At 46.8% G+C, this 15,200-nt stretch overlaps 6 protein-coding genes across 6 annotated transcripts; 2 read left to right on the top strand and 4 right to left on the bottom strand.

Annotated features, from left to right (window-relative positions):
• On the bottom strand, positions 1 to 1,249 carry TRV_05577 (uncharacterized protein; the record flags this gene model as incomplete). The annotated part of the gene is made up of 4 exons (XM_003020287.1): positions 1 to 422; positions 536 to 622; positions 708 to 1,031; positions 1,132 to 1,249. The coding sequence occupies 4 exons, from the start codon at positions 1,247 to 1,249 to the stop codon at positions 1 to 3; spliced, it is 951 nt and encodes a 316-aa protein (XP_003020333.1).
• Positions 1,250 to 2,012: 763 nt separating this feature from the next.
• On the top strand, positions 2,013 to 3,383 carry TRV_05576 (uncharacterized protein; the record flags this gene model as incomplete). Its single annotated transcript, XM_003020286.1, has 3 exons — positions 2,013 to 2,497; positions 2,565 to 3,211; positions 3,271 to 3,383. 3 exons carry the CDS (start codon positions 2,013 to 2,015, stop codon positions 3,381 to 3,383), a joined length of 1,245 nt encoding a protein of 414 aa, XP_003020332.1.
• An 857-nt stretch (positions 3,384 to 4,240) lies between these two features.
• TRV_05575 (uncharacterized protein) lies at positions 4,241 to 6,623 on the bottom strand (the record flags this gene model as incomplete). The annotated part of the gene is made up of 4 exons (XM_003020285.1): positions 4,241 to 4,416; positions 4,500 to 5,253; positions 5,322 to 5,687; positions 5,790 to 6,623. 4 exons carry the CDS (start codon positions 6,621 to 6,623, stop codon positions 4,241 to 4,243), a joined length of 2,130 nt encoding a protein of 709 aa, XP_003020331.1.
• A 373-nt stretch (positions 6,624 to 6,996) lies between these two features.
• On the top strand, positions 6,997 to 8,000 carry TRV_05574 (uncharacterized protein; the record flags this gene model as incomplete). The annotated part of the gene is made up of 3 exons (XM_003020284.1): positions 6,997 to 7,034; positions 7,211 to 7,571; positions 7,653 to 8,000. 3 exons carry the CDS (start codon positions 6,997 to 6,999, stop codon positions 7,998 to 8,000), a joined length of 747 nt encoding a protein of 248 aa, XP_003020330.1.
• Positions 8,001 to 8,732: 732 nt separating this feature from the next.
• On the bottom strand, positions 8,733 to 10,781 carry TRV_05573 (MYB DNA-binding domain protein; the record flags this gene model as incomplete). The annotated part of the gene is made up of 1 exon (XM_003020283.1): positions 8,733 to 10,781. One exon carries the CDS (start codon positions 10,779 to 10,781, stop codon positions 8,733 to 8,735), a length of 2,049 nt encoding a protein of 682 aa, XP_003020329.1.
• A 3,018-nt stretch (positions 10,782 to 13,799) lies between these two features.
• TRV_05572 (uncharacterized protein) lies at positions 13,800 to 14,838 on the bottom strand (the record flags this gene model as incomplete). Its single annotated transcript, XM_003020282.1, has 2 exons — positions 13,800 to 14,232; positions 14,387 to 14,838. 2 exons carry the CDS (start codon positions 14,836 to 14,838, stop codon positions 13,800 to 13,802), a joined length of 885 nt encoding a protein of 294 aa, XP_003020328.1.
• Positions 14,839 to 15,200: the final 362 nt, after the last annotated feature.

Genomic DNA, 15,200 nt, shown 5'->3' with positions numbered 1-15,200 from the left:
TCAGGTCAGTCGGAGATTGCAATTGGAAAATTGAATGGCCCAGTTGGGCAAGTAGCCATGTCCATTGGAAAAGGAAAAGGAGGTATATTCGTATAATTTACATGGAAAGTAAAAAATATGTAGTGAGATAAGTCCCCCGAAAGAGGATAGAGATGATATAGCGCCAATTAGTGGTTGAAACCTCCTCAACCTCAGGGTAGCCACCATATTTATTTTGCCATCCGTCCGTAACACGCCAATGGGTTGTTGTTTTTCTCGCTGCAAACAATAAGACATATGCTCATGTCGAATGACGAAGAGAGGGATTGTAAAGGTAGGAAGTGGTTTGTGGAGAACTGGCCATTCACACATGAATGAACCAGGGTGCTGCGGTTTCTCGTTTGATTTATGTGGCTTGATGGTGAGATGTTCAAAAGGGGCGACTATGCGCCTCCAACAAGGATGTTGTTAACGGGAATGTGTACTGCGAGGTAAGATGATCCGTCAGCATCCTGTGTTTTCTGTTATAGTTGCCTGTATCAAGAGAAAGACTAACTCAGCTTGATGAAGTATCCAATGGCTCCCATGATAAGGAAGCCGAATCCCACGGCCTGGCTGATCTTGAGGAACTCGCGCTTATCGGCTATAATTGAAACGAGCTGTCAGTCGAGACTATATCTTCTGGCGGTCTTAAACGACCAGGCACAACTTCGACGAACGGGACATACGCTTTGTGCATCGGTTCACGAAGAGCATGCCATCCTTGACGAAGTCCTTGGGGATATCAGCGAGCTCCTGGAAGGCGTCCGACATGGCGACTGGTCCAAATTGGCGTGTAGCTTGTAAAACAGCGGGGGTGCGTAGGATATCGATATCTCTCTCTCTCTCTCTTCTTTTTTTTCTTGTGGGCTTCTGGAGTAGTCTATGGCCTCGCTGTTGATCCTCTTCGGCGTCGTCGTTTCGTCGTCTTCGATCTCGCCGTCCATCTCGATCTTTCGCGTAAAGGTTGAGGTGTCTTTTCGGAAACTTGTTGTTCCATTCCGTCCACGTGACTTAACACGCTAAACCTCTTTCGGTGGCGCAACGTCCCTTCGTCGTTTGTTTTCGCGTTCAGTTCGAAATCTCAACGACGACGACATCAAACACCCGCACCGTCAAACGCCTTCTCGCAGCTGCGCTCTTCATCGCCAGGATACCGTACTGGATTCTCTGTTGCGCGCGCTGGATTCTTGCTGAGGCGCCGGTTCTTTTGCTCTCCTTCGCCACGCATTCGCGGCCGTCTTAGAGCTCGAGCTACAGCCGACAGACAGAGCCGGATAGGCAGGCAGACGGAAGAGAAGCTCTTACAGCTAACCAATCCACCCCCTTTCTCACTTACCCCCTGAATATCTAACAGCTTGTTCTGCCCTTCTTATATCTCGTTAGGGTGTCTCCCGTTGCTCTCTCACTCGTTTCCTCGGTGGAGGATCAGGCGCTAATCCTGTTGGAACCCTTACTTGTGACAAACAATAACCGCTGTGGTTAATTTTAAAAAGAAAAAAGAACAAACATCCTCTGTCCTGTACTTGCCATCGAAGGCAGTCGGGCTTTATATCTGGCTGAACGAAGAAGACCTCGCTTCTGCCCATCATCTTGTCTTGTGTGTGCCCATTCTTTGAAACAAAAACTACTATAACCAACGGGATTTGTACGTATCTCTTTTTTGATTCTTCATTGTTTTTTATTCTTACCTCTCATGGCATTTCGATACCCTGGTTTTTTGGTGTCCATGAAGCCATATGGACAGCGGCAGACCACGACAATCTCTACTACAACACCATCAAACTCACGTCTATTGATGTACATTTCCTTGCTAATCTGGCTCCCTGATCCACAGACCTGTACTCTTCAAATCCGTCGAATCAAGACAACTACCCCCAGAAAAGCTGTGCATAACGAAATAACAAGAACAGAAATCAATTCATTGCTCTCATCCTATAAGAGAAAGCAACCCATCTCAGAAAAGAAACAGGCTTCCCAGACAATAAATTGCAATGGCGACTGAAGATGATAACTTTGATATTGATATCTACGGAGATGGAAGTGGATTGATCGATGAAGGTCAGGACACGACTTTTAAAACCGAGGAACCAGACCTAGTACTCGATGGCCCTGACACGCAGCAAGGTGGCGGGAACGCAGATGGGTCCGACGAGAAGTATGGCAACAGTAATAACAACGTGGACAATGACAGCCATAAGATATTCAAAACAGAGAAGTCTCAATCGGAGGCACCACACTCCGGCCACAATCTACCACAGCAGCCTCCAGCGCAGCAACAGCAACAGCAACAACTACCCCAGCAGGGCGTCAAACGAAAAGAAGCTGATCCAGACGCCACATCCGCGCTGTACGTCTCAGATCTGCATTGGTGGACAACGGACGATGAGGTTCGTGGATGGGTAAACAAGGCTGGCGTGGAAGCAGACCTTAAAGATGTCACATTCAGCGAACATAAAGTGAACGGAAAGAGTAAAGGGTATGCGTACTTGCCTATTCTTATATTAGTCCCGGTGTACCGCATAATATGTGCTAATCCTTCACAGTCAAGCGTTTGTCGAATTTACATCAGCCCAAGCCGCTACAATAGCCAAGCATAAGATTGAAGAGATGAACAATTCCCAGCAAGGGGGGCGTAAGTATTCTGTCACTTATACCCAACCTAACATCAATCCATTTAAAACCCTACCAAAGGAGAACCCCATGCGTGGTGGAAAAGACGATCGAACCCCCAGAGCTACACCCCCAGGTTTCAATGCCGGTCAGGGTAACTTCGGCATGAATAGCGCCGTTGGATTCCGCGGCGGCCGTGGCGGGTTCAATAATCGTGGCGGAATGAACCAAAACATGGGCTACAATAATAGGAACTTCACTCCTATGGGTGGTGGCTTCCAGGGTGGAGCAGTCGGAGGCTTCCAAGGCAACCCTATGGGCGGCATGCAGAATTATGGAGGGTTCAACAACCGTGGAGGTATGATGAACAACATGAGAGGTAATCCTAACATGCGTGGCCGCGGAGGCATGGGTGGCATGGCCAGCCCCATGATGCCCGTTGGCGGACCCGTTGGCAACATGGGAGGCGTTGGAGGCATGGGAGGCATGGGTGGTATGGGAGGTATGCCCATGGGAGGAATGCCAAACCAAATGGGAAATATGATGGGCGGAATGCAAGGAGGCAACATGGGGATGCAAGGTGGGTGCTGATGATACCATATTCGTCGTATTTTTTCTTCTCTAACCAGAGCGGCTTAGGACAAGGCTTTCAAAACCAGAATCCTCATTTCAACCCGGCCTTCTTTGGCGGTGGTGGCAACGACAGTGGTGCTTGGAATCCTCACGGAGTCAAGCGAACTCGACAGGAGTAAAACAATGCGGAGAGAGCAGCGAGCCTGTTCATCTTCTATCATTGCTATCTACCCCTAAGAGCACTTGATGCCATTGACGAGCCCACTAACGGGTCTTTCCAGCGGGACTCGTACCTGAATCATCTTGCCGATGATGTGTTGTCTCTGTATTGAATAACCCAATATGTCTCTTCCACCTGTCATGAAAAGCTGTTGGCCATGGCCCCAACTCTCGCTCGACTACCCTATCCCACGGGAAATACGGTGTTTGTTCCTTTCATTATTCAGGCGAAAGGCTCCTTACCATCTCATTTTCTTCTTCTTTTTTTTTCTACTTTTTCATAATTTGTTGAGGGCATGGATTTGCTTCTTATGTTTTGTTACTATCTTTTCTTTTCTGCCTTATTAATGAGCAAACGGTGTCTCTGTCTCTGCGGTTTAAATGGCTCGATCTTAGTGAAGTGCCCTATCATATGGAGTTTTATAGGATTTAGTTTTAGGTGTTCGAAATGGTGTTCTTTTGTCTTTAATAATACACATTTATCCTGTCAGTCAAGCAGTAATTCATTGTTTTTGAACTACTCCCCATTGGGAATGGAAATTCATTCGTAATTTATCCTTCTCACACCGTAAGGAGATATAAAAGCGGGATTGTCTCATTAGTAAGAAATAGTTATAGACATAAAGAGACTATTAGCCTGGTAACCATCCTCACAGTTTCAATAGTAAGAGTGGACATTTGTTTCAAGCATAAGCCCAAGGACTAAGAACCACATTAACTCCTGCTCGTGACTGAACAAAAGAAACTCCCATTCATTAATAAATATCCGATACAACCTTTAAGTCCCATCAGATGGTTTTTCCTGTGTCTTAACAGATTAATAGTCTTCATATTCGGACCCCAGAACAATTGAATCCTGGCCGGCTGGTAGTTGAAGCTCAGATTCCAAATGCCAGCCCATTGAAGGAAGCCCTTCATCGTCCTCTGCATCGTCGGTCCAGGAGTGAACTGTACATGTTCCTTCCGACATACCCCAGCCATTCCACGAGGTAGCTAGAATTAGAAAAGTCTTAGTTAGATATTTATTTCGAGTATCATATCATAGACAGATATAAGGCACTAGGCGTAGAACATACCTGCTATCACTGGGGCGTTGGGGTGCCAGCTGACATCTCTCACACAAGTTTTAATCTCCTTAGGATCCAGGTCATAGGAACGAGGTGTGCCTCTAGGTGACCAGGAGTGACGAGTGGTTCCTCCGACATCGATCACTTTTGCCAAAGTAGCATCCATATTATACACGTATACCTTGCCATCATGGCTTCCTGTGTATACATATCTTGAATCCGTGCTTCCCGGGGGTGAAAAGTGACAGCGTATTAAAGTCCGAAGTACACCATGACCATGGAACGTGACAACGGAGCAATCATCGGGATGAGGAATATAATCTGATTCCAAGTATGGACTGAATCGATAGTCAAAGCCCGTTGAATATCTGATATGGTTCATCCCATCAAATTTAGCTGTTGTCATCATCTTCCTCAAGTCCCAGAGCTTCATGGTTTGGTCTTTACTGTTCGATAGTACATATCGGCCATCTCCTTTGCTGTCAACAAATGTTATACCTTCTGTGTGACCGACGAAAACACCCGCTTCTCGGCCATCCGCCATTGATCGACGATCGCATACGCGAATGGTAGAATCGTCGGAACCTGAGTAGAGGATGTGGGGTGACATTTTATCTCCGTAGCAAACAGCATTGACGTCGTCTGAATGTTTGCGTAGCTGGAGTATTGTCCGCTGCGTTTCTAAGTCGTAAACAAGGACAGAGTTGCCAGAAGTTCCAGCTACTATCTCGCGGCCGTCACCAGAGAAACGGACCGACCATATCTAGTCATTAAGTCAGTTGGATATCTAACAGAACATGATGAACAAGGGGATACAAGTGAATAACGCACCCCAAAGCGGGTTCCAAACATCGAGTTGAACGCGGCACCCTGTGGCCCATGTTCAAAACTCAAAAGAATAGGGTCTGTCGATGAAGCAGGATCTGTTCCGGCCAGGCAAACGATGTTTCTTATGGAGCTGTATGCCAAAGATTTGTTGTCTGGGCTCAGAGTTGCATCTGTTATCGTCCACTGGCCGATGGGGTATTCCACTGTTTTGTAATGTTTCCAGATATATGGGTTGGAGGTATCATACATCCGAACATTGAAATCTTGAGAAGTCACGAAGAAAAAATTACCATCATCAGAGAACTGACCCGAGTAACACGGATTCTCATAGTGTATGATGGTATCAGCAGCTGTGCCAGGAATTAGGCGCTAGCAATTGATTTATTGTCAGCAGGCACAGAATAATTTTAAGTATCATGAACATCAAGAAGACGAGATAGGGTCTAATCGTGTAAATTAATAGTCTCTTACCTGGGATAGTTCACGAGAAGATCTAATTTCGGTCCCTCGGGGCCCTGCCCCGAGCTCTCTATACATCAGACTTGTTGCCAGCTTCTTCTTCCGGCCCTTCAGTCTGTCGACATAGTAAGGATTACTGCCATAGTCTCCGGAAATCATGAGCTCTCTGCCCGTCTGGCTTGGAGGTTTCGGATATCTACTAGGTCCTGTCCTTCTGGTGCGACGGGTTGCCTGTACGCCATAAATATCATAACCTTGGCCATTTTCGTTTGATCGCGAGCGCAGGACTCCATGGCCTTGTAGAATACGATGAAGCTCAGTTGCCCCAATTAGGCGGAATAGTTGTGCAGTGGTTACTAACAACAATCCGATCAGCAAGCCAAAAGGGAAAGAAATTTGAAGATTCCATGCGAGGGAGATATTGCTGCCCATACTTCTTACACGCTCTGGATTTTGAGGCTGCCCTTCCCCGCCAGGCCCTGCTGCTGTTGCCGCGGTTGTGTCGCCTTGCGCCGGATAGACTGAAAACTGAAGTTCTATATTGTGCCCGTCCTCACCACTATCATCGTTATCAAATCTGTCGTCTTCGTCATCATACTCATCCTCATCACCATCTTCTTCTTCTCCATCGTCATCATCGTCACCATCATCCATATCAGCATCATCCATATCATCTAGGTCTCCAGCTGATGGATCCCAGTGACCAGCGTTGCTAAAACCTGCATCAGTCTGGCTATCTGTATTCCCGACTGTATCAACGCTACCCCATTCATGGGCTAGATGGTATATGGAGTCCGGTTCCGCAGGCGACACCGCTTCCTGGCGGCTGGAGGGATGACCAGACATGGTATAGCCGAGCGACCTGTAAGATGTATCATGTACCACTGAAAAGCGGGTGATAATAGCTCATTCAATGTGCAAAGCGGCCTGGCCTTGCTGATAAATATGTCCTCTCCCCCGATGTCCGAACGGCCGTGGTGGATGAATTGTCGGATAGGTACCCTGTAGTTAGGTCGCTAGCTAGTAGTTAGTTACTCCGCAAAAACCGCCAACCGGTAGCGTCATCTAGACGTGGCGTTAGGTTTAGCTATCTCCTATGTCCGACAATGACTAGCAACGCGTCCTTGGGAACCCAGAAACCAAGATCCGATCCACGCGCTCTGGCGGCGAGTATCAAGATGTCTGATGTCTGATATGGCCGTTTCTTCGTCGTCTCTCGATGGTTTTCTTCTTGCTTTTCGCGGCCGCAAACGGAAGGTTTTTGACGTTCGTTTTAACTGGAGCTCGAGCACAGTCACGTGAAGAAGCCAAGACCAAGACATTAATAAGCAAAAACTGACGCTAGTTTATTTTTGGAACGGCATGGAATAACATATAGCCGAAGGAGCATGGACCCACCCACTTCCGCTTTTGGGGGTTCCAAAGGTTGGCAGTGAAGCCGCCGAAGGAACGTCGAGGAAGCCATTTTCAACGCCGACATCGCAGAGCATCAGACATCACAGGAAGCACAGCAGCAGCGAGAAGCAGCAGAAGAAGAAGAAGAAGAAGAAGAGCCGCCAGCTAACAGAAGAACTACCTGACTTCCGACTGAGCTCCCCCGAGCCTTGTGACCTTGGACATTACCCCCGCCTTAGCTCGCTTGCCGCTTGTCATACAAGGCCGCAAGTTGATATCAAAGTCTTCAACACCCATCACCAGCCGATAAGCGGTAGCAAAATGCAGGCCATACCAGATGCCCGTCATCAGACGTTCGAGGAGATCTATGGGCCTCCCGAGAACTTTTTGGAGATCGAAGTATGAGCTGCCCGTTTTTTTTTTTTCTTGCCATGCTTTGTTTTTACTTTTGCTGACTTACTGGCCCTTGCGCATTTACAGGTGAGGAACCCTCAGACGCACGGCACATCTCGCAATATGTATACGTCGTATGAAATTGTCTGTCGGACCAATATCCCAGCGTTTAAGCTGAAACACTCTGTTGTTCGTCGCCGATACTCAGATTTCGAATACTTCCGAGATATACTGGAAAGGGAGAGCGCACGAGTCACGATACCGCCACTTCCAGGAAAAGTGTTCACAAACCGCTTCAGCGACGATGTGATCGAACACCGTAGGGAAGGGCTTCAGCGGTTTTTGCAAATAGTAGTCGGTCACCCCCTGCTTCAGACTGGAAGCAAAGTTCTGGCCAGCTTTGTACAAGGTAAATATCTACCCTTATCTATATGATATACGCCATAAACTAATTCTCTACATCTTTAGATCCAAACTGGGACCGTAATGCTTGGTGATGCAATCAACAAGTGTCTTAATTTCTTAATTTTTACGAATCCCATCCTGTTTTCATTCTAATATAACATGAACTCCAGCCTTATGTCTCGGCCATATGATTTACCTTGTTGGCACGGAAGGTGCTGATTTACTAGCTATGTCCTATCTTTCTTATTTTAGTCCCTTTTCCTTTTCAATCTAGGAGCTGGCTGTTGCTACAAGGCGTTACTGGTGCTAGCTAAACATATATCCATGTCCCATTTTCCTTCAGGCTGAGGAACGCTGAAAAATTCGCAGCTAGCCAAGTGACTCTATCTTTCTTATCTCCTTACCGCTAATAATCCATAAATATTTTTAAAGCTAAGCAAGGTGGTCAACAACTGGTTTTATCTTGTTTCTTTAAGCGTTCTTTTTTTTTTTTTTTTGCGCCTTTATTACAGTATATACCGAAGCGATTCACTTTTTGCCAATAACTCGGAGAGAAACTGGTCTACCTTGACTTATAATTATTCCGCTCTCCAACGAGTTATACGTAGCAGAGAACTAGAAACGTGGCGGTAAAATCTGTCAATATTTTGAAATATATATATATGAGTAACTCTTTCCGTCGTAATATTTGTGATTATGGTTATGGTGGTATAATTAGCTATAGAGTCAAGGACAAGCATCATAAATGGATGGAAATTGCTATCACCCTAACTCTTCCCAAACTAACGGGGGTAAAGTGACGTCGTCAGATCGCCCTAGGGTAGATTCACTAGCACTGACACTTGTACCGTCATCTATAGTTGTAAAGGTAAAAGCAGTGCTCAATGGTGGCGCTGGAGGCAGCATTGCCGGGTCGATAGGCATTGCACTTGCAGTCATGGTAGATAGAAAAATGTCATTTGCAGGTGTGGATGATGGATTCGTTTTTGCATTTTGTTCGCATGCTGTGGTTTTTGTACCTGTCCCACTATTACTTGGCCGCCGAAGGTTTCCCTTGCCAAGTCGGGATTCTGCAACAGGTGAGTGAAAATTAGACCGTGGTAAGTGTTCTTTTGTGGTTGAGCTAGCTGGGGCAGTTGAAGACGGCCCTTGTTTCTCGCCCTCAGCAGGGTCAGATGCAGTACTTAGCACGGTGGTATTGTTGCTGGTGAGTGGTATAATTTTTGCTGTCGCTGACCCTCCTTCCCGGTAAGCGTTAGGAAACTTAGTTCTAAACCTGTCCCTAAGGTCCGTGGCTTTTCGATGCATTAGATTAAGATGCTTGTCCTGGCGTATTAGTGTCCATTGGAAGCCATGGACTGCATAGCCTTTGAGAAGTGCTTCGTCTTCCGCTTGCGAAAAAGGACGTCTTGACCGTCTGTTTGCTTTGACAGTAGCGTCGGGATCAGGCAACCCAAGAGCAATCAATGTAGATTTTGTTTTCTTTGAAAGAGCGTCACTCCCCCTTGCCGAGGGGCGGGCTTTGCGGTGGGATTTATGTGAGGCTGTGGGGATTTCTGATGTAACAGAGCTTTCTGTACCGGAGGGGAATGGAGAGATGGTGTGGGATTTAGATGCGGTAGGAGGCATGTTTCCTGTAATGTTTTGAAGCGTAGACACGGAACTTGTGAGAGAATTTGGTTCAGAAATCCCCTTGGTTTTCCTGGGATCAGGTAAGAAAATCTTCCCAGATTGTCGATTATTCGTATTATCTGCAAGTGTCTGGGGCTTTCCATCAGGTTGGTAAGCCCACGAACAGCAAACACGAAACCTGTCCTTCAAATTTGTCGACGTCCTATCGTTGAAGTTTAGGTCAGATTGTGCGAGTATGGAAGCCCAATTACCAACTCCACACCTTACAACTCCGCGTAATAAGTCGTAGGTCTCCTCATCTGTCCATTTTCGAGCCTTTTTCCTCCGTTGGGATTTCGGTGCAGTTTCACCCATGTCTTTTGGATCATTTTCATTATTCGCCCACTCGAAAGATTGTTGAGACTCTACCTGAGTCTCAGTCGTTAACGCAGGTATCTCCAGAGAGGCTGCGTTGCCCATAATGCGATCTTTACCCACAGTCTTTTCATTATCTTCCGCATGTTGCCTTGGTTTACTTCCTCCATTATTTTGAATGGATGAGCCGTTAGTTGTAGTTGACATTTGCTGGATTCCACATGTCGGGATATTGAGAGACCCGTTGGGTTCGATGGGTGGGAATAGGGCGGCATTTGGCGGTGGCTCGTTTAACCCATTCAAAATCGTTAATGGCCCGAAAGGAGGACGTTGTTTAGGTACCTCCTTTTGGTTTTTCGGTATTGGAAGCTGCAGATGGTCTCCGAACGTGTCAGCATATTGGTCGACCCGGCGGCGTTTACGAGGCAACACCTCTTGTTCGAAGGAGGAATAGGGTAACTTTTCAACAGCTCGTAGGTTTATAAAGGCCGGGAGCACTGTTTTAGGTGGGTTGTCGGCGCTTGGTATCGGGTCTGTGACTGCTGGTTTGTCTGATTGTGCTGTGTTGTTAAGAAACCCCGCTACTGTTAGGAGCTCTGATTGCTGGTTGGACGCGGCAAGCGTTGACTTGGAGTTATATTTGGACTCCCTGATTGTCCCGGCATTGGGCTCAAGTGGAGACGGGGGTTTCCGCGATGGTGGTGGAAGAGGGTCTCGGAGGGGAGGGATCTTTAGATGCGGCAGTTGGTGCATCTCACGATTCTGGGAGGATGGTGCATCCGAGTTCGCGGAGGCCAAAGGGAGAGAGCCTACGAAGGCATCCATGCTGAAGTCCTACCTCAACATGCGCCTCACATTGTTCCAAGCGTCGGCGGCCAGCGTCGAGTCGCTTGTTGCATGTTCTTGCGGTGATATCACTTCCACATCACACGAGGCTCGCTTCGAGCAACTTCAGTGTCTGGAAGCTTAGGTAAGGTGAAGGTTCCATCTGGGCGGCGTTATTCGGAAGTTAGTTTCTCCGGCGTACGATTAACCTCTTTCCAGTTTAGGACTAGCGGCCGCAATTCCGGAACCCTAATTTGATATCCGGGTTTCCTAGCTTATATAATCACTATGCAATGTTTATTTTTCTCAACATCAAAAAAAGGAGCAACATAACAGTGTTGATTGAATACACAGAGCTCTCCAACGCCACCCCAAGTGCGAAATCCTTGCTTTTAACTATCCCCCCCGTAACTGTGACACACCCAAGCCCTGGCATAAGCGCCAGTCGACGTGGCTGAGACGTGGTAAATCATCCCTTGCTAGTAAGAAAAGCGCACCAATGGCGTATCGATAGGGATTTCACCGCTACCTTGACCACATCATGAATGGACAGCCAAGTCCTAACCAGGTCCATACCGCCCTTATCAGGGTGCTTTTGTTTCTAGGCTCGCATCAAATCAGAGAACGACAAGCCACAACAGGCGTAAAAAGTCTTCAATTTCAGGCCCGCCTCTGTCAAACCAACTAAATATTTTGTAGTAAAGAACTTTATCGGCAATACCCGGTGAGCAAATACATCATTGCATTCTGGGAACATGGGCCCTAGGTATACCTTGCAGTTTGCCACGTCTGTTGAACGCACATCTTGCTCTATATATTTTCGGGGGAGCCGTCAACGTGACTGAATAGAAGTGCGTTGAAGCCGTCCTGGCAGACGGCTGAGGGCAAGATTAGAAGCGCAAAAAGAATTTCAGTTCTGCGCCACATGTCTTTCATGGGAAAATCCGGTATTTCCAAACATTATACAGTTTCCATGCTCAGCTGGCATCGGCCCTTTTCAAGGGTATCACTCCTTCCTCTCAAGGGAAAGGCCGGGCGGCACAGGCGGTTACGTTCCTTCTATTCTGCATCGTCACCGACACACCCAACGCAGCCGTGTTTATATTAACGGTATGCAAGTCGGTGGTTACACGAACTTGAACAGGATATTGTAAGTGTCGTATTCGGTGAACCGAGACACCCTTATTGTGGCTTCGTTTGCTAGGCTCCTCTTGATTTCACAAAATTTGCATACTATTGCAGTATGATTATCAGATGGCCCTTTCACTGACAGTTATGTCCATGTGATCCTTTCGTTAAGCACCACAGAAGAACTATTCCCCATTGGATGTGCAATCAGAGATACGACGATGGATGCGAAGGGTATTTTCTTAAGGGCAGCTCGGCAGACGCTTGTTTCTGTTACATTTTTTGGTCGAATTCGTCATTTCTGCAGGGGCAGACGGGCAACAGGCAGTTATGGATGGATCGGAGGTGACGGTCTTCCATCTCGTATTTTTAACTACGTAATTTCATGAGTACATGATATAAACACAGGCTATGGAGAACAGCTGTAATTTTGTGAAGACAAAATATGGGTTGTACGGGGCGCTTAGATAGGTGTTATTGACTTACATATACAGCGATACATTCGGATTTATAGAAGTTCAGGTCCGCATGTCATCCCCACCCCGCTATGACTCCGCGCCAGGAACTGTACATACTTCGCCTCCTCGATACCTCCGCAGATATAAGGCATTCATACCACGCGGCTGAGTTAGAAAGTTAAATTTCAAAAGGTCAAGGTGGGCCTCAGATGTGGCGATAATGGTCGTTCTGATTTAAAATTCATTCTACCGGATGCAGTAACACTGATGTTGGATAGGCTATTGGCCAGCTGGTAAAAGGCTGGATCCAAAACATGGCGTTGGGTATACAGATATTTCATTCGTTCATGGTGTCCGGTCTCCGCACTTCAGCTACCTCTTGTTCATAACATGGTGATTGTCGATCGAGCTCAGTCCATTCTGTTCCTTGACCCCAAGCTATACGCGGAGATTGGTCGGTACTCAGGTTAAAGTTCCAAATCAGTCCGTGTGGAGCTGGGATATCGGCTCGGAATTGGTAAGGATAGTATGTATTAATGTAATCCAGTTCACAGGCCTGCTGAAAGCGGCCGTTCCGATCCACTGGAGAACGGGCTGGAAGCTTCTCTAGCTGTGGCTGGCAAGTGCGCAATCACTGGCCTCGAGAATAAGACCTCATCTGTAGGATCTCATTCGCTCGACGAGAGAGAACAAAGCGCTCCAGATTTCATATCAGTTCATAGCGTGGGCCAGATTAACATAGTCCACATATGAGATAGGTGGCCAAGATTCATTCAATTGGTGTTGGATCCTGGCACAAACGGATGAACATGGCTCCTTCTCATCTTCCTTCATACAAGTGGACGACAGGAATAGCCGGTGTTAGGACCGGCTCACTTTTCGCTTATCACTATGAATGTGGAGTTGATCGCCTAGAGTATCGGGTCCAAACAGCCCCTGAGCCTGCAAGGGTATAATCATACTGGGTTTGAAGGCTTGTAAGTACAATTGAAACAGCCACATGTATAAAAGGAAACGTCTTGGTTGGAAATGCGATATTGAGAAATTAAAGGCTTCCTAAAATAGGCGGACGATCGACCCTGATTTTCAATGAACGCAAAGAGGGAACATCGCAATAATTGCATCTTCTCCGTGTGATTGATATTCCACAATATGCGGGAGTAAGAATGGGATTCCTGGTCGTGCTCGCATTGTTTCCCTGTAAAAGTTATAGTTGCTAGCTGAGTCCATTAGTTTAAAGCAATAGCTATGGGGAGATTGTTGGGAATCATCATTCAGTTCCAAAAATAGGTCGAAAACATTCATATTTGCTTTTTGAAGACCATAGAGCATAGCTGTAGCCGAGTAATAGTTTCTTAACCGATGTAGAATCTGTAATAAATCGTTTATGTTAGTGTCACTATAAGAGAGTGCAGCAAGGAGACTAATAAAGCTAGATATCAATACGTACGCAGATGCAACTTTTGAAGAATGTAGCCATTTCGGGAAGTGCGCGGCAGCATTCCTCAGTAGAGGAGCAGAGTAAATGCCATCTACCAGATAGCGATCGTAGTGCAGCGGTGTCCTCAACGAAGCTTTGCACTGAAAGAGAGGAAAATTCTTTTGCATCAATATGTGTAAGCTTTCTTGCTAGAGGCTCGACCTCTCGAAAGGCAAAGAAGTCATTCAAGTATGCCGGATTCGCGTCAAAAGGGGCACTCCAATCTATTTCTGCCGAAGTCCGGTATTTGCGTTCAAAACTGAGAGCGAGGACCGAGAGCTTTTTCAGCATAGAGGGCAAACCGGTCAGGTGGGCTTTAAACAGTTCCTGGATAGGGCGGATGATATACCCCACAACCCATTGGTTTGATTGATCAGGTACTTCACTATTTAATAAGCCTCTAACACTGAGACACTGCAACAAGACATATTGTGCAAATGGGGAACCGCCTCGGAGGTGCTATCGTAATGTTAAAATCGAGGGACAAGTCATTAAATCGGACAGTACCTACCCGTTAAACTTCAACATAGGTATCAAACTCTCCAGGGAATAAGTCCAAATGAGCAGAGACTATGTCATGCAGCTGTTTGTGTTGGGAGAAGAACCATTGAATCGACTCAGTAGGATATCCCAAGGCATACCGGATCCAGTCCTCGAAGGGCACAGCTTGGAATTGTCGTGAGCTTTCAACATCAATATAAGAAGCAATAGTCCTTGGCTCGGCATTATACGAATAATTTGGGTGCCACCTCCAGGGCTCCACGGGAACGGTCCTGAGCTGGCATAGTTCCAGTATTTCTTCCACCTTGTCATGGTGAGACAATTCTAAGGGAAACATCCCTAGTTCTGCTGGAAGTAAGGACGCAAGGAAGCCTGAAACAACGTCTGCATTACGGTTCTGCAGTACGTGGCGAGGTAGCTCATCGTCTTCATACAAGCGAAACCGGAGGAGCCTCTTGATGTCCTGGTGGTCAAATGCCCAAAGTATCATGGAGGCACCGTCTTCCCACCATCTATAAGGCACATAAAACTGAGGTAAGGCTAATTGAAAGCTGAAGGTGGGCTCTGGTGCGGTCGATGGCAGTGGCTCCGATGAAGACCGATCCGTACGCCCTTGGTGAAGACGAATGGCAGGATGAGACAATGCCCGATGTGGTCCTATAGCTTTTCCATGCCAGGAATGAGACTGATTCCCATGAAGCAGCGGCGAACCGTGTCTGATAAAAAGTGAGCTGTTCATGTGCTTGGGGTACGCCATATCAGAAAGCAAATGTATAAGGCGGTAGGTAAACAAAATCAGCAAACAGCATCAGTCGGTCTGGGGTAAATTCCATTCAATTCAAGCAGAGAAAT

Source organism: Trichophyton verrucosum (assembly GCF_000151505.1).
Source record: "Trichophyton verrucosum HKI 0517 chromosome Unknown contig00430_1.f1.exp, whole genome shotgun sequence".
Classification (NCBI taxonomy): domain Eukaryota; kingdom Fungi; phylum Ascomycota; class Eurotiomycetes; order Onygenales; family Arthrodermataceae; genus Trichophyton; species Trichophyton verrucosum.
Note: the sequence above shows the minus strand (reverse complement) of the source record. Positions and strands in the feature narration are given on the sequence as shown.